This window comes from Hyla sarda, chromosome 2 (genome assembly GCF_029499605.1).
Source record: "Hyla sarda isolate aHylSar1 chromosome 2, aHylSar1.hap1, whole genome shotgun sequence".
Lineage (NCBI taxonomy): Eukaryota > Metazoa > Chordata > Amphibia > Anura > Hylidae > Hyla > Hyla sarda.
In genome coordinates, this window is record NC_079190.1 from 196,223,787 (window position 1) to 196,249,910 (window position 26,124).

At 42.6% G+C, this 26,124-nt stretch overlaps 1 protein-coding gene across 4 annotated transcripts in view; it reads left to right on the plus strand.

Annotated features, from left to right (window-relative positions):
• The window catches only part of MAP4K4 (mitogen-activated protein kinase kinase kinase kinase 4), a 171,072-nt gene that overhangs the window by 83,569 nt on the left and 61,379 nt on the right, over nt 1-26,124 (plus strand). For all 4 annotated transcript variants that reach the window (XM_056556091.1, XM_056556092.1, XM_056556093.1 and 1 more), the window contains exons 4-5: nt 21,736-21,861; nt 24,715-24,825. In XM_056556091.1, the coding sequence (XP_056412066.1) occupies nt 21,736-21,861; nt 24,715-24,825 (237 nt within the window). The remainder of the gene's footprint in view (nt 1-21,735; nt 21,862-24,714; nt 24,826-26,124) is intronic.

The window sequence follows — 26,124 nt, forward strand, 5'->3', positions numbered from 1 at the left end:
GCTGAAAGCATACGTTCTAGTCTTATGTCTGCTGCCTTCTACAAGATTAATGAACAAAGCCCTGATGAAGTCACATGCTCTCCGGATGGTTTTCTGCTTGACAACATGATCCTATCAGCCAAACAACGTTGGAGCTCCTCATGACATCACTTTCCTGAAATAAACCATCAGGAAGGAATAACTTCTAGCAGTAGGCTCTGATTTACAAGGTGTTGTGCAATGTGTACAATTCCCAAGTCAGTGTTGGAAGTGTGAGAGGATAATCTCATTTCATTAGCAGTTTCTGTGTCTTTTGTTTTTTCACCAATGTATTATTTCTTTAGCTACTGGTGGAAGAAAGCTAAGCTAAGTCAGTTTAGAAGTTACTGTTCATCATTACAATTGTTTATTTAAATGACACCATAGCTTGTATATACAGAAGAGGTTGGTCTTGTTCTAGCTGAGAAGGGAGAGTGGCAGCTCAACTGGTTGGTTAAAGGGCTGTAACAGAAATTGATATAGGATTATGTCCGTCTTTGCTGGTAGTGAAGGGAACATTGTAAATATATATCTGTTTAATGCTCCAGAATATGTTGGTGCTTTATTAATATAAAAAAGGATTTGCGCTGTTTATACATGGACACATACTGGTAGTGGACTCTGCTAAAAGTCATATTCAGACAACAAAAATAAATTAAAACTTGTTCGGGGGGGGGGGGGGTCCTTCGTTAAAAAAAAAAACAATACACCGGGTTATAGAGCAGGTTAACAGGAGACAGATGTGGGGTCTCGGACTGCTATACCCACCTGCAGTCCGGAGCCCCGATCCACCGAAAGTCCCCCTCTTTCAGCACTGACTTGCACTTTGGGGCCCGCCGGCTGGTTTCAGTAGGCACGAGCACTTACGTGACCAGTGATTATGATTATTTAAATCTAGCCGGCGGGCCCACCTCAAAGCGCAAGTCAGCGCTGGAAGAGGGTGACCTTCGGGGGATCGGGGCTCCGTACTGCAGGTAGGTATAGCAGTACCCCTTAATTCCCTGGTTGAACTTGATGGACATATGTCTTTTTTCGACTGTACTAACTATGTACTATGTATAGTCCGAGACACCGCATCGCTCTCCTGTTCACCCGCACTATAACCTGGTGTATCAGGTTATATTGCGGGTAAACGGGTGACTGTTTTCCTTTAAAAGAGATATCCAGCCAAAAGTGGTAAACAACTTAGTTATATAAGCTCACCATGATGCCACAAGGAATCCCAGCTGATTTGTTTTATAATCAGACCCCCATAGTCCTAGTAAACAGGCTTTGAAAATCCTGCTGTGTGAGCAAAAAACTACACACACACACACACACACACACACAGCTTGTTTCCTGTGTGAGCTTTAGGGAGGGTCTGTTGTGAGTGAGCAGGGGGGGGGGGGGGGGGGGGTCCCTCCAGCCAATCAGGGACACTCAGACACTGCACATTGAAGCTGTCTGCTTTCTGATCAGGGGAGAAGAGAGTGAGAAGTGTCCTCTACTGGTGGAAAAGGAGGAAAAGCTAAGAGAAACTGGGTATATGCTCAACAAAGATTACACCTCACATTGCAAATTTATATAACTAACATGCAGCTGTATAAAGGTAATTTCATCTGGCTGGAGTTCTCCTTTAAATTGAGTGCTTTACCGTCAACCTCATTTTTTCTAGCGTAACTCTTTTAGTGCTTAATGGTTATGGACTTTATGGGCAAATATTCTGGATTGAGAAATGCTCCAGTCCACAGAAGAGATTCTAAGGCTGTATTGGAATGGGCGTTTGACAGAAAGGGCCAATGATTGACCTGTCTAATAAACGAGCAAGAAACGTTTGCTAGCTTATTGCCAGAAATGAATGCTTAAGAAACGATTGTTGGCCGCACATCTCCCTGTGTAAATAGGGGATGTGCTGGCCACAATACTGTACAGAAATGGCAGTTCTTCATTGTTAATTGTTGGCTGTCTAAAGGGCTTTCTAAAGGAATTGAACATTACCATTGGGGCCTGTATTGGGCAGCTATCTGCCCGTGTAATACAGCCTTTATTTACATGGTGGGAGATGAGGCATATACAAACCATTTAAGGTGCCGTACACATTACTGGCCATTACTTGGTACTGTTGACTGTAATATGAACGATTATATGAATGATTGATTGTTCCGTGAAAAAATTTGCCACAGTAAAAGATCTTTCATCCTCGGCCTGGGGTCATTGATCACATATCTGGTCAAGCTTGACTAAATGGTTTAGATTTATTATTCTTTCCCAAACTTTCTTGTTTCATACATAGCAGTCTGGCTTCGCCAGTAACAGTTCAGAACAGTTACAAGAGAAATAAACATAGTCTACAAATCACAGCGGCTTAAAGGGGTTCTCCGCCCCCCGTGTGACGTTACGCCCCGCCCCTCAATGCAAGCCTACGGGAGGGGGCGTGATAGCTGTCACGCCCCCTCCCGTAGGCTTGCATTGAGGGGCGGACCGTGACGTCACACGGGGGCGGAGGCGTGACGTCACACGCAGCAGGCCCGGTGGTCGCCTGTAATCAGTCCCGGAGTGAACACTCTCAGGGGACTGATTACAAACGGGGTGCCGCGTGCATGATCCCGGGGGTCCCCAGCGGCGGGACTCCCGCGATCAGGCATCTTATCCCCTATCCTTTTGGATAGGGGATAAGATGTGTAAGCACCGGAGAACCCCTTTAAAGGGGTACTCCACCCCTAGACATCTGATAAGATGCCTGATCGCGGGGGTCCCGCCACTGAGACGTGACGTCACGATCCTCTGGCCCCGGCATCTCTAGTCATCAGGCACGGAGTAAAGTTCGCTCTGTGCACCAGATGACAGGGGTGCTGTAGGAGAGATTGCAGGGTTTCACAGCGGCGGGACCCCTGCAATCAGACATCTTATCCCCTTTCCTTGGATGGGGATAAGATGTCTAGGGGTGCAGGACCTCTTTAAATGGTCAGTACATTTTGACTGCTTGACATCAGAGACAGAGCTACTATTCTCTCTTTTCAATTGTATTAAAATCTGGCAATGTGTGGTGGAACGGGCCTTTTGCGTGTAGCACAAGGCCTGCTCCACCACACATTGCCAGATTTTAATACAATTCAAAAGAGAGAATAGTAGCTCTGTCTCTGACGTCAAGCAGTCAAAATGTACTGAGCGAGAAACTATGAAGAAAGGCAAGAGGGGAGGGGGCAATGGTTTTGTAAGAGGAAAGAAGATAGGGGGGGGGCGGGGGGGAGAGATCTCCATTGGAAGTAGATAGCTGGACAGACAGATCTATCTGCAAGGAGTATCCACAAAATAAAAAATGCAATATATGTTCAGGAGGGGTTGGAGATGTAAGGTCTTCCTTTCACACTGCCAAAATTTGTGAAGGAAGGTACCTTCTGCAGAGCCATTGATGTAAAGTATTTTCCAATCTGTGAAAAATGCCATACGCATCCGCGAGTCTACACTATTTGCGTAGACCTAACGTACACTACGCTAATCGCGCATGCGTATGTCGTTTTCCACAGATTGTAAAAAACGTTGGCGTTTTTCACAGATTGGAAAATACTTTAGATCTATTGTGGAAAAGTCCAATCTCCCACATGCGCAGTAGCACTTAGGCTGCGCTAACTGCATAGTTACGCTTTACGACCAAAGGGGTTAATAATCACCTACTGGGGACATAATAAGTGTTAACTTAATAAAAAAAAAATAAAGAAAAAATAAAAGTAAATGAAAATTGAAAAACCCTACTCCAATAAAAATTAGTGTTAGTAAATATGTTTATAATTTTATTTTCTATCACCATGTGTGTAAATTTACAAACTATTAAAATGTAATGTCAGTGATCCCATACAGTCAATGTAATTAGCGTAAAAAACACAAAATAAAAAAGAACCGTTTTTTTATTACCTTTTTAGTTAACATTTTATTTTAATATTTTTTTTTAACAAAATTTAGAATATGCAAATGTAGTATAAATTATAAATGCAGATAATGGCGCTAATAATGAGCACGCATAAAGCAACTTACACTAAAAATTTTTGTCATAGGTTGACAAATTAGAGGGATTTTAAAAGCAGTTATTTGGTTAAAAAGTTAGTTTTTTTTTTTTTTTTTTTTTTTTTTTTTACATCAGTACAACAATGCAAAATTATGTCTAACAATGGAAATTTCTGTCATCAAGGGTATGATTTTAATTATATTGAGCCACAGAAGTGAAAACTGCAATTAATCCACAATGCAGTGTGCATATACTAACCCACGGAAGTAAAAACTGCAATTAACCCACAGTGCAGTGTGCATATATTAACCCACAGAAGTAAAAACTGCAATTAACCCACAATGCAGTGTGCATATACTAACCCACGGAAGTAAAAAATACAATTAATCCACAATGCAGTGTGCATATACTAACCCACAGAAGTAAAAACTGCAATTAACCCACAGTGCAGTGTGCATATACTAACCCACAGAAGTAAAAAATACTATTAATCCACAATGCAGTGTGCATATATTAACCCACAGAAGTAAAAACTGCAATTAACCCACAGTGCAGTGTGCATATACTAACCCACAGAAGTAAAAAATACTATTAATCCACAATGCAGTGTGCATATATTAACCCACAGAAGTAAAAACTGCAATTAACCCACAGTGCAGTGTGCATATATTAACCCTCAGAAGTAAAAACTGCAATTAACCCACAGTGCAGTGTGCATATATTAACCCACAGAAGTAAAAACTGCAATTAACCCACAGTGCAGTGTGCATATACTAACCCACAGAAGTAAAAAATACAATTAACCCACAGTGCAGTGTGCATATACTAACCCACAGAAGTAAAAAATACAATTAACCCACAGTGCAGTGTGCATATATTAACCCTCAGAAGTAAAAACTGCAATTAACCCACAGTGCAGTGTGCATATATTAACCCTCAGAAGTAAAAACTGCAATTAACCCACAGTGCAGTGTGCATATATTAACCCACAGAAGTAAAAACTGCAATTAACCCACAGTGCAGTGTGCATATATTAACCCACAGAAGTAAAAAATACAATTAACCCACAGTGCAGTGTGCATATATTAACCCACAGAAGTAAAAACTGCAATTAACCCACAGTGCAGTGTGCATATATTAACCCACGGAAGTTAAAAATACAATTAACCCACAGTGCAGTGTGCATGTGCGATATGAAAATTCCATTAGTGATCCAAGAAACTACACCTACGCTGATAACAAGCAAGTAACGCACTGCGCAGGCGCGATCCTATGCTAGAACTACTGCGCATGCGCGACATTACGCAATTAGCGTAGCGTACGCTACTAGCGTAAATTCGCGCATGGCATTTTTCACAGATTGGAAAACACTTTACATCACCATGTCCAGCTTTTGTTTCTGATGTTTATGGCCACCTTTTGCCTCTGTAGCAAGATAAAGTCACTTATGCTCCAAGGATTACTATAAGTCGATATGTTGAGCCTTACTGTTAATCATCTTTAGCACTGGTGCAAACACAACAGAAATCCAATGCAGGTTTATTTATTTTTTTCCTCTCCGCCTTCATGGCGCTACATATGACTTTTTATGGCTTTGCTCAAGTTGTTTCCACAATAGAAATGAGAACTTCTCTGCATGAGCAGTTACAGTGCAGAGATGTTGGCATTTAATTGGAACAGGAGATTGCCCATTTGATTGACTTTTTCTAATATTTTGCATTGGTCTAAAATCCAGTTGTGCCCAGCGCCAATAGCACTTAAGTCTGTAACCTACGTTATGGTATGTACTGCATAGAATATGAACATATGATGGCTCTAGTTCATTACTATTACTGAAAGCAGAAAAACATGATTCCAGCTTTACCTTTAGGTAAATGATTGCTGAGAAACGCTTGTGCTGGTAATCTTTATATTGGTTTGAATTCTCATGTTATGTCTTATTTATTTATTTATTTATTTATTTATTTTTAAAGCCCCTTAAAGCAGTATTCCTGAGAGGAGACAGTATGTGGGATTTAGTGGCAAAAGAAATCTGGCATGTTTTTAAAACTGCCAAATGAATCTGGATGGGGATCTTTATTTTTCAAGTTGCCAGGCAGACTATTAATGTTTTTCTGGGAGAAATCCTATATTGAGCATGCTATGCTATTGGTTCTAGAGGAAGCTGATGTGCAGTGATATTCAGTATTCCAGATACACCATATATGCTTCATCATTGGCTGCACTCCAAGTTATAAATAACACCTGACCTCATAGACGAGCGCAGGGACAGCCGCAGCACTGAGCTACAGTTGTCACACTCTTTATATTCATGCTTTAGTATGGTTTATTGAAATCAGTTCATCCAAAAGAATCAGAATATTATTTAGTTAAAAATAAATATTAATATAAACCTAGATTTTTTATCTTCTCAAAGAAGCTGAGACTTCTGTAACATTGGTGTATTTTATTTAGCTCCTGGTCCTACAGTGTAAGACTTGCCATGCTTTGCTGTTTGATCCAAATGAGATCTTCCATCTTTTTTGTGCACAGGACACTGTAGATGTCATGGTTTATAGTATACCACAATGGATAGGATCAGCTTCAGCAGAAAACGCCATCTCAGCATGTCGCTGACTAGACTCATACGTGGTCAAAAAATGGAGGCTCTTAGTGCACTTTTTGATCAAAACGTGTCCCCCCATCCACCACGCGGAGGTGGCCTCATTTCGGATGGGACCCTAACACAAATTCTGAGCCTAACACTCTGTGGCACCCTCTTTAGCCGTGCACCCCTAGTCTTTTTCACAGGAGGTGTTTTTTAAATTGATAATGGATCCAGCATATCACCCAGTCAGTGGCTATATGCCCAACAGAGGTGAGTGTTGGGAGTGTTAGGCTCAGAATTTGTGTTAGGGTTGCATCTGAAAATAGGCCACCTCCGTGTGGTGGATTGGGGGGGGGACGGACGATTTGATCAAAAAGTGCGCTAAGAGCCTCCATTTTTTGACCAAGTGTGCTGCTGCAACCTGCTTTTTTTGTATACTCTGTATTTGCCACAGCAGCGTGCACCCGTGTATTAGGTAGTTGTGCTGGCTATTTTTCTTTTTGCTTGTTTAGACTCATATACGCACAGCAAGGATAAATTAAACAAAGCTTTAATATCAGAATGCAACGCGTTTCGCAGCGCATGCGCAGCGAAACGCGTTGCATTCTGATATTAAAGTTTTGTTTCATTTATCCTTGCTGTGTGTATAGAGTCTAGTCAGCGACACACTGAGATGGTGTTTTCTGTTGAAGCCGATCCTATTCATTATTGTATTCCAGCCGGATGGGCAGCAGACGATCCTACTCTACTTTTGTGTGGTTACCATTGTTGTGTATGATGTTAAACAACTCTTCAGGGTGAGCGGCTTTTATGCATTTCCCCTATTTCCTACTCTTTTAATGTGAATTACACTATTGGGGGGGGGGAGACTATTTTTCAGTTTCTCCCTGTCGGGGGGTCAAGCCAGGCTTTATTTATTTATTTTTTATAGGTTGTGGTCTTGTTTTCTAGAGGTATCTAGAAGAAGCCACATTACTCATTCTAGACAAAATCATGATACTTCAGATTATGCACATGCCCAAGCTTAGCTCCCCCGGTGGCGGCTATTGAGAGACCAACTCATATATGACCAGCATAAGAGCACTTTTCTTCAACCATGGACTTGAAAGCCATACGTGGCTCTCTGGCATAAAGCTGTTACTTAAATTGACATGTTGTGGTTTAAAAATCTGCCCTGTGGTGAGTTTGTGTGGAATATTTCTGTACCTTGTGGACAAGATCTCACACAATCTAATCCCCTTTGCTTTTATTGTATTCTGCTGTAGATTTTATGTCCAGGAATGTGGATGGAATTTGGATTTGTAGCAAATGAGGCCAGTGGTTACTAAATGAGGCCATATGCATTGGATATTTGTTGTCCATACCTGCCAATTACCGTTAGACTGGCGCTGAAGCAGGGTGAAGGGTACACTAGGATGTGAGGTTTTGTGTAAGCATAACACTCATTTGTATCTAGCATTTCTTTCTATATTTTATCTGTGAAATGTGTATGGGTCATTGTTATTAGATACAAAGTGTACTAAATCTTAGGGTGCATTCACACCACGTTTTTGCAATACAGTTCCCGTATACGTTTTCAATTTGAAAACCATATGGAACCGTGTTGAAAACCGTATGCCAAAGGATGCATCAGGTTGTGTCCGTTTTGCATCCTGTACGGTTTTGTCAATTTTTCCCCCCGCACCCAAAACCCTAGCCTACCACGTTTTTTGGTCCTGGTGAAAAACCATATTGAAACCGTATACATTTTATTATTATAATTTTTTTTAAACATGGGAGTCAATGGGATCCGTAGAGAATTGTATGTGCGTACGGTTCCGTCCGGTTTGCAATATACGGTTTTTGACTTTGCACGTTTTTTTTCTTTTGAATTTCAATCAAACAAGTGAAACTTTATTCATAATGGAGTGAAAAGTTAAAAACATTTATTTCTTAAAAAAATGCAACCGGTCATCATTTTTCAAACCGTATACAGGTTAAAATTTGTACACGCGTTTTGATACAGTTTAGTACGGTATTGAGGAATCCGTTTTTCATCAACAACCAGATGTTGCAAAACTGTGGTGTGAATGCACCCTTACCTGTACGTTATAGACTTTTTAGCAACCCCCCCTACCGCCTCTTTCTATTAGAAACATATGTACACTTGGCTACACCAGGAGTGCGTGTGTATGGGACTATTGAGCAAGATGTAAGCGTTCAGCTGAATGAGCACTTGGCTGACAGATATCTAAAGTGTGTGGCCAGCTTTACCTTTTTGTGTCATCTGTATTTTCCTCTTAAAATGTAAGCTCTTGTGAGCAGGGCCGTCACTCCTCTTATTTAAAGTGTCCATTACTCACTACTGTGTGATGTCCTTGTCAATGTTTTCTTGCTGTAATGGAGAATACTTTTGGATTCACACTGAAATGAAGCAAAATATACTTAGATGAAGATGGTCTATGATGGACTGTTCGAGAGTTTGCGGAGCTCTAGGCCTGTGTCCTCCCCTTGTTCCATTGGTATCCTAATTTGAGCAGTTTAAGCTATAATGTTGGGTGTATTTTTGGAATAGATTTATTGCTTCTGTTTCTCTTAATAACCCCGGCTGTTGTGAAGTGCAAATTGCTGGTAATTACATCCCTTGGCCCTTGGAGGGCCGCGCTGCCCCTTACTGTGCTGTAAAATAATTTGGGCTTTTAGATGCAGATAATAATTATCTCTTTACAACTGAATGAAAGGACTGTGCACAGGCTTTATCGCTTTTTCTCAGCTTTTATAGTTTTTCTACAAAATGTTTTTCTGCTGATGGTTTTTTTGTTAATAAATCCCACTTCTTACCAAGCTGACATGTTGATCATGTCTGTCAATTCCTACAAGGAGGGAGGATTAAACTGTCTCTTCTGAGAGTTTGTGTCACATTGATGAAGAATTCTTAATCCTGTTTTAGTTTTGCAGTACTTGTTAGAATGGAATCATTAGATTGGGATGAATGAAGACATGGATTTCATGCTTCACAATTGGGTTTGTAAACTGGAAAGCATCAGGTAAATCTTTGCACAGAAGTAGATGTGTTAAAGAAATTTCTCCAATTGTAAATCGTGTTAATTTCATTATTTTTGTTTTATTACCCTGTAAAATACTCCTAAAGTTGTACAAGCCCTTTTTCAAATAAATCATCACAGAACAAAACTGCCATGTGTGAATTTACAAAAATAAGAGGGCATACTCACATGCCCCAATCACCCGCCACTGTTGTTCTCATTGCTCCGTGCCCCCCTCCCCCACACTGCTCTCTGTTGCTCCCCAGCTTCCTCTGATGTGTTGACCTTGCAGGAGATGCTCACTTAACCAGTTAGTGACTGCAGTGGCCACCTGCCTCAGCCAGTAACTTGCGGTGGCATTTTCTGTGTGGGCATCTTTGTTCCCCTATTTGTGTCCCTGTCATTTCAGAAATCTTTCGAAAGGACACAGAGACATTGTAAGTCTGTGAGCTACAGGGAAAGATCACTGTGATCCCCGGGAGTGGAGCACATGACTATGCAATTCCCAGTCATTCTCCTGATCAGTAGGGGTCTCCACTGACCAAAACTTTAGATGTGTCACATGTGTCAACAATTTTTTTAAATGCTGGACACATAAATTTTTGCTTTACTTTAGTGAGAGAGGATATTTTTGCCTAACTTGACAGCAGCAGGTACCTGCAAGTTTAATTTGGCATCAAGCAAAAAGATATTGTATAAATTAAACTGCATCTAATATACCGTTTGAGATGTTCCACTTAGGGCTTGTTCACACAGCCGTCTGCCCCCATAAATTTATGCCTGTTCTGCAATCCGTTTGATATTTTTTTAACGGGTTGCAAACAGCTGTAAAATAATCCCATTGATGTCAATGGGATTTTTTTTACAATCCTTTTTCACCCGTTTGCAACCGTTTCCTTCCTGTTCCGTTTTTTTTTTTTTTTTTTTTTTTTTTGACGGGGAAAAAAACGTTGCATGCAGTATTTTTTCTCCCGTCAAAAATAACTGCATGGAAACGGATATTAAAAATTTTACATTAAAGTCTATGGCAAACGGATGAGCATATAATGTCATCCGTTTGCACCCAGTTTTTAATATCCATTTTTCAACCGTTATTACTTCTGAGCATGCTCAGAAGGAGTGAAATCAGCAAACTTTTGCTGTGCTGTGGGACAACTACCACTCCCATCATGGAATAGACTTGTTTCCTTGATGGGAGTAGTAGTTTCCAGGTTGCGGGAGTCTGGGGAGGCTAGATTAGTGCTTGTACTACTACCCCCATCATGGAACAGAGTCTGTTCCATGTTGGGGGTAGTAGTACAGGGGCTGAGGGATTGATCGCACTGGGTCTCACATCTGAGACCCCATGCGATCAAAAGTTATTAACCAGGGGAGTGGGCAGCATGGTCCGCGCACCGCAACCCTGCGATGTAGATTGTGTGTTCTACTTTTATTTTCAAATACCCCGCCTGGAGCCCTGAATGGCCAGCACCGAGGGGCCATTCAGGGCTCCTGCTGGGTTTTTAAGGTCATTATTACAAGATTGTAATGTTGCACTACACTGCACTGCGTTCCCCGGCTGCCCTGATGCACTGCAGGAGGGCAAGATCTATAGGTAGCGCAGCAGTAGGCAATATACATAGCCAGTGCAGTGGGGGGCCAGACATATAGCGCAATATGTATAATGCCCCCCCTCCCCTTTCGCTGCGCTAGCTATGTTTAATGCCCCCCGCTGCGCTAGCTATGTATAATGCCCCCCACTGCGCTAGCTATGTATAATGCCCCCCGCTGCGCTAGCTATGTATAATGCACCCCCCCGCTGCGCTAGCTATGTATAATGCACCCCCCCGCTGCGCTAGCTATGTATAATGCACCCCCCCCCCGCTGCGCTAGCTATGTATAATGCCCCCCCCCGCTGCGCTAGCTATGTATAATGCCCCCCGCTGCGCTAGCTATGTATAATGCCCCCCCGCTGCGCTAGCTATGTATAATGCCCCCCGCTGCGCTAGCTATGTATAATGCCCCCCCCGCTGCGCTAGCTATGTATAATGCCCCCCGCTGCGCTAGCTATGTATAATTCCCCCCGCTGCGCTAGCTATGTATAATCCCCCCCCCCCGCTGCGCTACCTATGTATAATTCCCCCTGCTGCGCTACCTATGTATAATGCCCCCCCCCCCCGCACTGCGCTTACATATGTCCCCCCCAGCGAGGGCATACATAAATCCCTTGCAGCGCTATCTGTGAATAGTGTACTATCTGCAGCACATCATGCTGCTGGCTGGGAAAGGCAGCGCAATGCCGCCCGCTTCCTGGCCAGCAGGTGTGCTGCTGATAGTACACTATTCACAGATAGCGCTGTGAGGGACATATGTGACGTTGTCTATTTAAGTGAAGAAAAAAACTAAACAAACAAAAATGCCACTTATGTTTATGCCTGTAGCACAAATTTTTTTTTTATTCAATGAAAATTTTCCGATGCTTTCAGGCCTATCTGTGTTTTTTGCCAGTGAGAAAAAAAGTAATGTCCCTAACATGTCTGTAAAACTCTAGTGTACTGCATAGTACTTGAAAGCATGTTTTGGTTATTTAAGGCTTGGCATATATATATATATATATATATATATATATATATATATATATTTATTTATTTTAGAGATGAGTGAAGTTACAGTACTTCAATTCGTCTTAAACCTCGTGGCTTGCCAGTTGCTGACTTTAGACTGCATAAATTAGGGTGTGCTCCGGGGGGGGGGGGGGGGGGGGGGTCTGGTAAAGGTGGATACAGTCCTAGGAGAGAGTCTCCAGCCACCGGACACCGGAGCACCTGAAAGCTGAACTCATTTATGCAGGATAAAGTCAGCAACCGCCGAGCCGAGAAGTTCGTGACTAATCAAATCACTGTAACTTCACTCATCTCTAATATATATATTGTCCCTTTATAGATTCATGAACTGTTGGTCAAAATAAGATATACACACAAATAAGCTATGGAATTAAATACATATAAACAGCACTTTACAGAGAGAGGCACATACTGGATTTTGTTGTCTTATTGACGATGTTCTCTCTCTAAAAGTACAGCTTGTAGACAGACCATACATATTGCATCCACAGACAGACTGGCATTCAGGTTGGTGCAGCTATTAGACTGACATCACCTACGGGCAGTTTCCTTGTCTTCATCTGTGCAGTAAACTGCTTTTTGGTGGTGATGCCATGTGGTCATGAACTGCTTGGAGCTGAATTCTAATAGAAACCTGCTGACTTGCATATCATGGCAGGTTTAGATGCAGTGTGTGAACCTAGGCATAATGTTTTAAAAGGGTACTTCACTGGAAAATTATTATTATTTTCTTTTTATCAACTGGTGCCAGAAAGTTAAACAGATTTGTAAATTACTTCTATTTAAAAATCTTAATCCTTCCAGTTCTTATCAGCTGCTGTATGCTCCACAGGAAGTTCTTTTCTTTTTGAATTTCCTTTCTGTCTGTCTGACCACAGTGCTCTCTGGACAGTTCCTGAAATGGACAGAGGTGTCAGCAGAGAGCACTGTGGTCAGACAGAAAGGAAATTCAAAAAGAAAAGTACTTCCTGTGGAGCATACAGCAGCTGATAAGTACTGGAAGGATTAAGATTTATATATAGAAGTAATTTACAAATCTGTTTACCTTTCTGGCACCAGCTGATAAAAAAAACAAAAAAAAGCATATATACATATTTTCCAGTGGAGTACCCCTTTAAAGGATATGTGACTGACTTCATTGTCAAGAGGGGGATTAATGCTGTGACTGTGGGATGTCCTGTCGCTTTATCAGTCTTTGAAAAACATTCTGCCACTTAAGCATTTGTGTTATTCCTGCTATCCCAGGCTACTTGAGGTTACACAGTATTGCAGTACAGCCTGAAAAAAGGCAATGATTAACAGTAGTTGGCTGAAGCCTGCCAACTCCTACAGTGAAGCTGCAAATAATTTTGGCCGGACCAGGAAAGCCATTAACTGTAGCTCTGTTGTGTGTCTGCTTCTTTTTATCCCAGCATGACCCCGGCCAGGCACCTATAATTTAAATGCACAGTGTCTATGTAGTCAGTAGGTCAATCCTTGTAATAATCTGCTCTTACCTGGGATGGCGGTGTATTTACCAAGCCATGTTGAAGAGGCAGCCCTGCAGATTGTCTCCTGGAGTGCTGAAGGATTAAAATAGGGGCTCCCAGGTGACAGTGGATTTACTGTGCCATATGGCACCAAGCTCTCGTGGTACAGAGGTTCTGTTTCGTATATTTAGCCCAGTGTTTCCCAACCAGGGTGCCTCCAGCTGTTTCAAAACTACAACACCCAGCATGCCCGGACAGCCTTTGGCTGTCCGGGCATGCTGGGAGTTGTAGTTTTGCAACAGCTGGAGGCACCCTGGTTGGGAAACACAGATTTAGCCCCAAATCATATATGTTTTACTAAAGAAGTTTTTTAGGACCAAGTTTTTTTTTTTACTGCTTGAGCGGACTTAAATATAAAAGAAGTTATACTATCTTACTTAATATCCCCTGCTGCCATCCTAATGGTGCCCACTCCCCCTGATCAATGCTTTCTACTTTAATGTTAATATGAAGAAAATGCCCATTGGGCCATTGCCCATTCCTGAGCAAAAAAAACAGCAGTTGCAGGGGCTTGGGCAGTAGAGTATAACTTTGCCTTTTTTTAAGGCATATCGTATCCCTTTAAATAAGTTGTTTCCATCACTTATGGAAGGAAGCTACCATAGAACCATGTGATGGCTACTTTCTCAGTGAGAAAATGTGTTCTTAATAGTAGAATGGGGTTTCCCCAGTGGTTTTATGGCACAGCATGATAAAGCTGCTACTGTATACAGAACAGGAGCCACAAGTATATGGGCTCTCCTCCTGATTGAGTTTAGGTGTTGTTTACATCCCGTGTAAGGGTAGGGTCACTCGTGCCGGATTTTTCTGCATATTATGCTATGTACTGATTTTGCAAGCCATTTGGAGGGAAAATATGCAGCAGAAGAATGATGTGTGTGACCCTACCCTAAGGGTACAATCACACACATAAAGGATCTGCTGTGATGGTACAATCACACATAAAGGATCTGCTGTGAGGGTACAATCACGTATACAGGATCTTCTGTGAGGGTACAATCATACATAGGGGATCTGCTGTGAGGGTACAATCACGTATACAGGATCTGCTGTGAGGGTACAATCACACGTACGGGATCTGCTGTGAGGGTACAATCACGTATACAGGATCTGCTGTGAGGGTACAATCACGTATACAGGATCTGCTGTGAGGGTACAATCACGTATACAGGATCTGCTGTGAGGGTACAATCACATATACAGGATCTGCTGTGAGGGTACAATCACACGTACGGGATCTGCTGTGAGGGTACAATCACGTATACAGGATCTGCTGTGAGGGTACAATCATACATAGGGGATCTGCTGTGAGGGTACAATCACGTATACAGGATCTGCTGTGAGGGTACAATCACACGTACGGGATCTGCTGTGAGGGTACAATCACGTATACAGGATCTGCTGTTAGGGTACAATCACGTATACAGGATCTGCTGTGAGGGTACAATCACAAATACAGGATCTGCTGTGAGGGTACAATCACACGTACGGGATCTGCTGTGAGGGTACAATCACGTATACAGGATCTGCTGTGAGGGTACAATCACGTATACAGGATCTGCTGTGAGGGTACAATCATACATAGGGGATCTGCTGTGAGGGTACAATCACGTATACAGGATCTGCTGTGAGGGTACAATCACACGTACGGGATCTGCTGTGAGGGTACAATCATGTATACAGGATCTGCTGTGAGGGTACAATCACGTATACAGGATCTTCTGTGAGGGTACAATCATACATAGGGGATCTGCTTTGAGGGTACAATCACGTATACAGGATCTGCTGTGAGGGTACAATCACACGTACGGGATCTGCTGTGAGGGTACAATCACGTATACAGGATCTGCTGTGAGGGTACAATCACGTATACAGGATCTGCTGTGAGGGTACAATCATACATAGGGGATCTGCTTTGAGGGTACAATCACGTATACAGGATCTGCTGTGAGGGTACAATCACACGTACGGGATCTGCTGTGAGGGTACAATCACGTATACAGGATCTGCTGTGAGGGTACAATCATACATAGGAGATCTGCTGTGAGGGTACAATCACGTATACAGGATCTGCTGTGAGGGTACAATCACACGTACGGGATCTGTTGTGAGGGTACAATCACGTATACAGGATCTGCTGTGAGGGGACAATCACACGTGCAGGATCTGCTGTGAGGGTACAATCACACATGCGGGATCTGCTGTGAGGGTACAATCACACGTGCGGGATTTGCTGTGGGGGTACAATCACACGTGCGGGGTCTGCTGTGAGGGGACAATCACACGTGCGGGGTCTGCTGTGAGGGGACAATCACACGTGCGGGGTCTGCTGTGAGGGGACAATCACACGTGCGGGATCTGCTGTGAGGGGACAACCACACATACAGGATCTGCTGTGAGGGTACAACCACACATACAGGATCTGCTGTGAGGGTACAATCACACGTGCGGTATCTGCTGTGAGGGTACAATCATGTATACAGGATCTGCTGTGAGGGTACAATCACGTATACAGGATCTGCTGTGAGGGTACAATCATACATAGGGGATCTGCTTTGAGGGTACAATCACGTATACAGGATCTGCTGTGAGGGTACAATCACACGTACGGGATCTGCTGTGAGGGTACAATCACGTATACAGGATCTGCTGTGAGGGTACAATCACGTATACAGGATCTGCTGTGAGGGTACAATCATACATAGGGGATCTGCTTTGAGGGTACAATCACGTATACAGGATCTGCTGTGAGGGTACAATCACACGTACGGGATCTGCTGTGAGGGTACAATCACGTATACAGGATCTGCTGTGAGGGTACAATCATACATAGGAGATCTGCTGTGAGGGTACAATCACGTATACAGGATCTGCTGTGAGGGTACAATCACACGTACGGGATCTGTTGTGAGGGTACAATCACGTATACAGGATCTGCTGTGAGGGGACAATCACACGTGCAGGATCTGCTGTGAGGGTACAATCACACATGCGGGATCTGCTGTGAGGGTACAATCACACGTGCGGGATTTGCTGTGGGGGTACAATCACACGTGCGGGGTCTGCTGTGAGGGGACAATCACACGTGCGGGGTCTGCTGTGAGGGGACAATCACACGTGCGGGGTCTGCTGTGAGGGGACAATCACACGTGCGGGGTCTGCTGTGAGGGGACAATCACACGTGCGGGATCTGCTGTGAGGGGACAACCACACATACAGGATCTGCTGTGAGGGTACAACCACACATACAGGATCTGCTGTGAGGGTACAATCACACGTGCGGGATCTGCTGTGAGGGGACAATCACACATACAGGATCTGCTGTGAGGGTACAACCACACATACAGGATCTGCTGAGAGGGGACAATCACACATGCGGGATCTGCTGTGAGGGGACAATCACACATGCGGGATCTGCTGTGAGGGGACAATCACACATGCGGGATCTGCTGTGAGGGTACAACCACACATACAGGATCTGCTGAGAGGGGACAATCACACATGCGGGATCTGCTGAGAGGGGACAATCACACATGCGGGATCTGCTGTGAGGGGACAATCACACATGCGGGATCTGCTGTGAGGGGACAATCACACATGCGGGATCTGCTGTGAGGGGACTATCACACATGCGGGATCTGCTGTGAGGGGACAATCACACATGCGGGATCTGCTGTGAGGGGACAATCACGTATACAGGATCTGCTGTGAAGGTACAATCACACATAGGGGATCTGCTGTGAGGGGACAATCGCACATACAGATTTGATGCAGCAGTTCCTGTATGTGTGAATGTTCCCTAAAGGGGGCAATAAATGGAGCAATATAATAAATCACCGCCAGGATTGTCATGCAGTATATTAGTAACAATCTAGGTAATCTAAGAATGTGCCCAGCACTCTGCTTTGTTTCTTTATTCTTTTTTCTATTGAACCATGGGGAAATACAGTGTTTAGCTCTAGCTCCGGATTACCTTTTGAAAATATGCCAAGTGCAAACAGGAGGCGACAATGAAGGGAGGATTTGACAGGAGTATCATATTTCAGGAGCATTTAAACTTGGAAAAATATGAGCATATGGTGTTTATAATCCTTCCTGTGACACCAGCTTTTCTGTCTCCCCCTTTCAATCAGGTTGAATCGGTTCACCCAAGTAATGCCCCTCCCTGGCTCAGTGTGCGAACCTGAATGATGTAGAAGTTAGATTTCTGAATGAAGTGCCATATTATGAATTGTTGTGTAAGGCTGCTTTCACACTATACAAATACCTCCGTTATAAACGCCCGTTATAAAAACCCTGGAAATCGGCCGTTAAACGGCCGTGAGAAAATCTCATCATAGAGTATGGGATTTTTCTAATAGCCATTTTAACCAATTATCGCCTGTTATTTTGTGACGGGCGAATGAACGGAAGAAATAGTGCATGCACTATTTCTCCCATTACTGTCGCCCGTCACAAAATAACAGGCGATAATTGGTTAAAACTGCTATTAGAAAAATCCCATACTCTATAATGAGATTTTCTAACGGTCGTTATGGATTTTTTAACTGCCGATTTTCAAGATTTTTATGACGGATATTCATTACGGATTAATTTTTATAGTGTGAAAGGGGCCTAACAGGTTTTTAATGACAGAATCAAATTCTAAGACTGGAAAAACAATCTTATCAGATTAGTTCCTGGTGTGAATTAAAAAATCTTTCCAATGTATGTGCTATTTTTAATTTCACTGCTTCACTGACTTTTATGCATTTAAACTTTTGACCACTAGGGGTCTCACTATAGTCCTGCCTGCAGTCTCCGCACAGACATTGGACTCGTGCCGGACTGGCATGAGTCCAAAGTGGTGGGGCAGGACATTGGCGGCTTTGCACAGCTCTCGCTCCCTGCCTGTCAATCAGGCAGGCAGAGGCGAGCGCTGTGCATGCCACGCTGTGCGCCTCTGTTATTTTCAACACTGACTCTTGTCCCCCACTCCCCTGTGAAAGGTCGCTGGCCAGCAGGACGGATCCGATCACACTCCTCTCTGTATTCCTCTTGCTGTGGATTACAGAGAGGAGGAGAATCACAGCCAGCCTGCAGTGATTGGCTGCCTGTTCAATGCACGCGTGCAGCAGAGAACATGGAAGGGCGGAAGTCTTCCCTGGTAGGCTTCAGATAATGGCACGCATGCCGGGGAACACCCCCTCCAGCTGTCTGTAGCTCACAGGGAGTGCACAAGGTAAAAACGGCCACAACATGACTCAAAATGAGCGAAATTAGAGAAAAATAAAATAAAAAAACACCTAACGGGGGACATATTATCTAAAGGTAGAACTAGTAGGACTAGGAATAATAGTAAGTAGGTAGATTACAGGTACTCTATACAGGTGAAACTCGAAAAATCTTAATATTGTGCAAAGTGAATTTATTCAGTAATCCAACTTAAAAGGTGAAACTAATATATGAGCGAGATTCATTACATGCAAAGCAAGATAGATCAAGCAGTGATTTGTCAGAATTGTGGTGATTTTGGCCAGGGCCGGTTCAAGGATTTTCGTCTACACAGGTGAAGGTTCATTTTGGGGCCGCCCCCCCCCCCCCCCCCCCTCCTTCATCACTGACATAGCACCCGGGCAAGGAAAAATATTGTGCCTCCCCCTGCGGCCTGTGAATGTAAGCTCTGATGGTGATGGTATGCATTGTCACTTTTCTCACGGGTTGGGGTTTAGAAACATAAAATAACAACTCCACCAGGATGACATATTACTACTGAAGTGACTAATACTATCATACTGTTATTTAAAACCACTATACAAGACCAATATCACCACTATACAAGGGATGAATAATTGCACCACACATCATGGCCACCATATAGTGACTGTCATACTATACTAACACTGAATAAAACCACTGTAAACAGACCAGTATCGCCAATATCAACACTATACAGGGGACAAATAATTGCACCACATCATGACCGCTACCATTACCACCATATGGTGACTGGATAATACTACCATACTGATACTGAATAAAACCACTAATACACAGTGACCATATAGTGATGACCCCGGATCTACACAGGCGCTGCAGACTATATAAGTGATTACAGTGCTGTTACATATAGTAACTCACAGGGTCGTCTTTGTGGAGTGGTTCTTTTTCCCTTTTTCTTCTGTCTTTCCCAGACCGCCATGAAGATACTAACAACCATGATTCGTCACCGCAGAATCTGCCAGAAAAACATGTTAGGCTCTGCACGTTTAAAGCACATTTCCCAATTCTTTCCTACCCTCAGTGCCCTAAATAGTGCAGGTAGATAATGCCAGTGGGAAGGTAGATGGTGTTGGTGGGTAGTGGTTGTCTCATAGATGATTTTATCACAGAAACAAAAAATTACATTATTTGTTGGGTAAAAAAACAAGAATGCAATTTTGCGGTTTGAGTCCTTCCATTTTTATGCTGTGCACTTTTCGGTACAAATGACACACTATCTATATTCTGTAAGTCCAAACAATTACAGTGATACAAAATATAATCAAGTGTTGTAATATTTTACTATTTTTAAATAATACACTTTGATTTTTCTGTATGCAGTGATATATGAGGGCTCATTTTTGTGCCGTCGGGAGAGCCGGGCAGAATAGCGGGAGAAAAATGACTGCATGTGCAGTCTTTTTCTCCCGCTATTCATAACTGCGCCCCGCGGCCCCCATAATAGTAAAAGGAGCCGCCGGGACCCGTTGTTTGCCGTTGCTTCCCTTCATGAGAATGGCTGTTAAAGTCATGAAGAAAAAAAACTTTGATGGCTGTTCTCAACGGGGAGCAACTGCAGTGTGAAAGGGGCCTTACAGTGTGGTTTAATTAACAGCATTTTAATAGCAGTTTAATAGTTTACACTATTTTGTCGCAAAACTACAACTCCCAGCATGTTGCACTATTTAGTAGTTTAATATAGGTCATGGTGCAACATGCTGGTAGTTTTGGGTCAGCTGCAGAGGTATAGGCTGTATGAGGGCATGCTGGGTGTTGTAGTTAGTAACTGCAGCTCCCAGCATTCTTTGACACAGCCTATGGCTTTGCAGCTGAACCAAAACTACAACTCCCAGCATGTTGCACCATAACCTATACTATACCACTATATAGTGCAACATGCTGAAAGTTGTAGTTTTGGGTCAGCTACTGAGCCATAGGCTGTGTCAGGGCATGCTGAGAGTGTAAGTTGCTAACTATAACTCCCAGCATGCCCTGATACTTCCTATGGCTGCAGCTGAGCCAAAAACCTATAACTTCCAGCATTTAACATTACACTGGCGTCCACTAACCCCCGCCTTGCCTGCCAGCATAAAGAATAGTGTAGAGAGGCGCCACTATGCTCCTCTCTGGTGGTGCCTTGTGACATCACTGATGTCTGTATTCCCGGCTGCAGACATTGCCGCGCCCGACCCGCAAGAGAAGACCCGGACATCTCTGCGTCCTGAAAACAGCATTCTTGGTCATACGGCCCGGCGACAAGCAATGCGGGGGAGGGGGGGTTTGGTTTCATTAGCACTTGTTATAGGGTTTTCTTCTTTTTCATCTAGGGTGAATATTTCGTTATTTTTTATGTATTCTCTTGCATGTTCACAATTTGTCTGCTTATTGCTCTGTTTACTGTGTATGTTGGCACCTTGGTTCTGGCATACAGCTGGGGATGGGTGCCTTTTGACGGACCCTCACACGTTCAGATTTTAATGGCCTTTTGACTATGTCACTTTCCAGAATTTACCTGTTGATTTTGCTATTTTTGTGACTTTTTTTTTTTCTCTTGGGTCGGTCCTAGATCTCATTGCTTAGGAATTCCTTTCCCAGTGGATATTACATAAAATTTTCAGTAATGAGAACAGTTCTTTTTTTTTTTTTATTTGAAACCTGAAGTTTTCTTTGCACACTGCCCTGTCTATAATCGTAAATATGTACAATCGGTTTCTTTTTGTGTTAAGACTTTTTTTTTTTTTCCCCAAAAAAGGATGAAGAGGAGGAAATCAAACTGGAAATCAATATGCTCAAGAAATATTCCCATCACAGAAATATTGCCACTTATTATGGTGCTTTTATTAAGAAGAGTCCACCTGGGCATGATGATCAGCTGTGGGTAAGCAGTGCAACCTGTCAGAGCTCATATAACAGAAAAATTAACACATAAAAAAAGAGAACACGCAGGGAATCTGTCACCAGCATAAGCCGCACTAACCTATTGGTATAGGCTTGTAGTGCCAGTGAGGCTGATGACAGTGTTTTACCATTTGCTGATCTGTAGACTCTTTTATCTGTTGTTTCTCTTTTCGTGTTTATGCAAACGAAGTAGCTTGGTGCACTTGGGATGTTCCGAAGCCCCGAGTGCACTGTAATATCTGACCTGGATCTTCAGAGTAAACACCCTTCTCCTCCCTTGTGCTGATCCTGTGTACTCTTTTTCGATAGCAGAGAGATTTCACTTCCTGACCTGTGGCTGCGCATGCGCAATAGATGTCGACAAGGGACATGAAGTGGGATCTCTGTCGTGAGAGAGATTTCACAAGGGAGGAAGGCGTTTATTCTGAAGATCCATGCCTGACATTGCAGTGCACTCGTAGCTTGGGAACACTACCTGCACCAAACTACTTCACTTGTATAATCAGAAAAAGAGGAATGGAGGCAAAGATCAGCAAACAGTCAGTATCATCATCAGCGTCACCCGTACTACAACCCATTTCCAATAGCATAGTGTGGGAGACGCTGATGATTCTGTTTAAAGTGGTTGCAGACAACTATTTAAATGTTGAAGTTTTGCATGAGCTACAGTCAGTTAGTTAAATGTACACTTTATAGAAGCGTGTGAAATTACCCTAAACTGATGTAGATGGCCCATTGAGCTAACTGAAATATGCTTAATCTGAGAGCTTTGCCAATATCTGCTATATTTTCACTGTACTTATCACAGTTTGCCATATATACAGACAGGTTGGAGCTGAATCTGCTTCATCTGCATTGGTTGTATGTTGTGTGTTAGTCTGTCACACCATTGAGCTTTCCCTGTGATGTGTCACACGGTTCTGATGACTTTGCATTGTGCCGACAGGCAGCCTTCATTAGGCACACAGACTACCATGATAAGTATTGCCATGTATTATATGAGTAATAAGTGGTTGCATAGTCAAGTGCCCTAGTGGGACCGAGAAAATATTCACAAATTCTAAAAATATAAAAATAAATAAATAAATGTACCCCAAAATGGTGCTATTTAAATAATAAAACTCATCCAAATAAACAAGCCTTTGGATGGCTATGTTTATGAAAAACTTTTAAAATTAGGGGGCCTTCCAGGCCCAAAATAGATAGGTATGTCCATAACCACTTAGTGATGGTGTTTACATAGCTCTCACCAAAGATGCCCCCCCCCCACACACATACAATTAAAAAAATAGGCAACGTACGCTTCAAACGCCCCTTTATGTATTGCCCTACCAATAAAATGGTTACACTGCAAAAAAAAAAAAAAAATCCCTTAAAGCGCAACGGTCACGAATTTGTACCCCCATAAACTAATCCCAGGGCGACAAAGTTGTTAACAATTATAATTCAAGCAAACCTTTTGCTTCTTTCTAACAGATTTGATCAGTTTTAAAAATGCTTTATATGATGGTCAGCAACAGTCGGATAGGTGTGGCTATGCCCCGCCGCCACCCTGCTAATCTCCTGTATGTCAGCACTGATTGACGCACAGATCCCAGCGCATAGGCCTCTTATTCTTTTTACATGTGGGTGGCAAGTTTTCTACTGTAGAAGGAAAAACAGCGCCCGTTCTCCTGTCTTCCTAGAGTGCACACTGGCGATGAGGGTGGCCAGTTTTTACAGTAAGCGATGGCCCCAGTGCGCGGCGTAATGCTAGCAGCAGCGGAGAGAGCAAGCACTTGCTGTGAAAACTGTCTGCCAGCACAGCATCGCCAGTGTGCACTCTAGGAAGACTGGTGCACAGGCACAGTTTTTCTTTTCTTTTACAGTAGAAAACTCGCCGCCCACATGTAAGAAGAATAAGGGGCCTATGCACTGGGACCTGTGTGTCAATCACACAGCGGTCCCAGCGCTGACAAACAGGGGATAGGCGTGGCGGCCACGGGATATTGCCATGTCTATCCAACTGTTGATGACCATCTTATAAAGCATTTTTTTTTGCCTGATCAAAGCTGCTAGAAAGCAGAAAAAGATATGCTTGAATTTTAATTAAAAACTTATTCATCCTGGGATTACCGTAGTTTATGGGGGTACAAATTAGTGACAGTTGCGCTTTAAGCAGGCAGAAAAATTTACTATTCTTAAAGGGGTACTCTGGAGTTAAATCAACTGGTGTCAGAAAGTTAAACAGATTTGTAAATGACTTCTATTTAATAATCTTAATCCTTCCAGTACTTATAGGCTGCTGTATACTACTTTTTAAATTTATTTTCTGTCTGACCACTGTGCTCTCTGCTGACTCCTCTGTCTGTTTCAGGAACTGTCCAGAGCAGGATATCCCTATAGCAAACCTATCCTCCTCTGTACAATTCCTTACATGGACAAAGGGGTTAGCAGAGAGCACTGTGGTCAGACAGAAAATGAATTAAAAAAGAAAAGAACTTCCCGTGGAGCATACAGCAGCTGATAAGTACTGGAAGGATTAAGATTTTTGAATCAAAGTAATTTACAAATCTGTTTAACTTTCTGGCATCAGTTCATTTAAAAAAATAATTTTCAACGGAGTACCCCTTTTTAAGGTTGGTCACTGAAGTGTCAAAGTTGTTTGCATGTTTTTTTCTTAGCTTAGAAATGACCACCAATCCTCAGGTGCCATGCACAGTTTAATAGGTTACTTGATTCTTTGGTTTTACTGTGGTAGAACACACTTCCCAAAACTTGAGATCTTCTGAAAATGCCTTGTGGATTTTCTTTTGGATACAAATACTTTTCTAATGCTCTTGTTGTTTCTTAGCTTGTAATGGAGTTTTGTGGTGCTGGCTCAATCACTGACCTGGTGAAGAATACGAAGGGGAACACTTTGAAAGAAGATTGGATTGCTTATATCTCTCGTGAAATCCTGAGGGTGAGGATGAATTGCCTTGTTTTTTTTCTTTTATGTGCTTCTTTGTTATATATGTGTGTGTATATGTGTGTGTGTGTGTGTGTGTGTGTATATATATATATATATATATATATATATATATATATACCTATATAATATATCGCATACAATTTTGGCCTTGTTTACACTGCCGCTGTGGTCTTCTAATGGGAGCTCCAGCCCTCAGTCTGGTAAAAGGACTGGAGTTGGACAGAGAGCAAAATACATCAATACAACGCCAGTGTAATTGGTGCTTCAACCCTCTGTCAGCCTTAGGTATATAAATAAACAGATAAAATAGCTGCCCTCTTGTCAGCATTTTTATGTTTATTCTGTGTGCCAGCATTTGGAACAATTAGTCCATCTATTTCATGTTCTTTTATGGTTTAATAATCTTTTCTATGTGCAATTTACTACAGAGTTTCCTCCGGAATACCCCTTTAACAACAATTAGGCAAATGCTTTACAGCAACCACATGGATAATAGGAATCTTTAGTTTGGAGCTGATTAAAGGGGTATTCGAGACCAAAACTTTTTATTTTATATATCAACTGGCTCCGGAAAGTTAAACAGATTTGTAAATTACTTCTATTAAAAAATCTTAATCCTTCCAATAGTTATTAGCTTCTGAAGTTGAGTTGTTGTTTTTCTGTCTAACTGCTCTCAGATGACTCACGCTCCCGGGACGTGACATCATCATTGAGCAGTTACACAGAAAACTTCAGAAGCCGATAACTATTGGAAGGATTAAGATTTTTAATAGAAGTAATTTACAAATCTGTTTAACTTTCCGGAGCCAGTTGAGATATATAAAAGGTTTTGCCTGGAATACCCCTTTAACTTCTATAGGAGGGGAGAGGTTGTGACCATCTATAGGAGGGGAGAGGTTGTGACCTGTACAGGGAGGGGAGAGGTTGTGACCATCATCTATTGTGAATTGTGGATCTTGGGCCACCTTTCATCGTAATCCTGCTGCTGGTGATAATGTGGAGACTGATGCTATATAAAGCAATGTTTTGGCCATCTGACCGAAACGTCGCTTTATATGTTTGGTCAATAAAACCCATGCATTATTACGCCATTTGTGTGCTGCTGAACTATTTTTTATGTGGATATTGTGGAGGCCCGAGACTTGAATGTAGATAAAGCTTAGCACACCACTTTGAAGTAGAATAAAGGGGTACTTTATTTGCAATGCAGCAAAACAATGACGTTTCGGTCCACACTGGACCTTCTTCAGATCGGATTGCTGCGGAGGTATGAGAAAAGGAAGTCTGCCT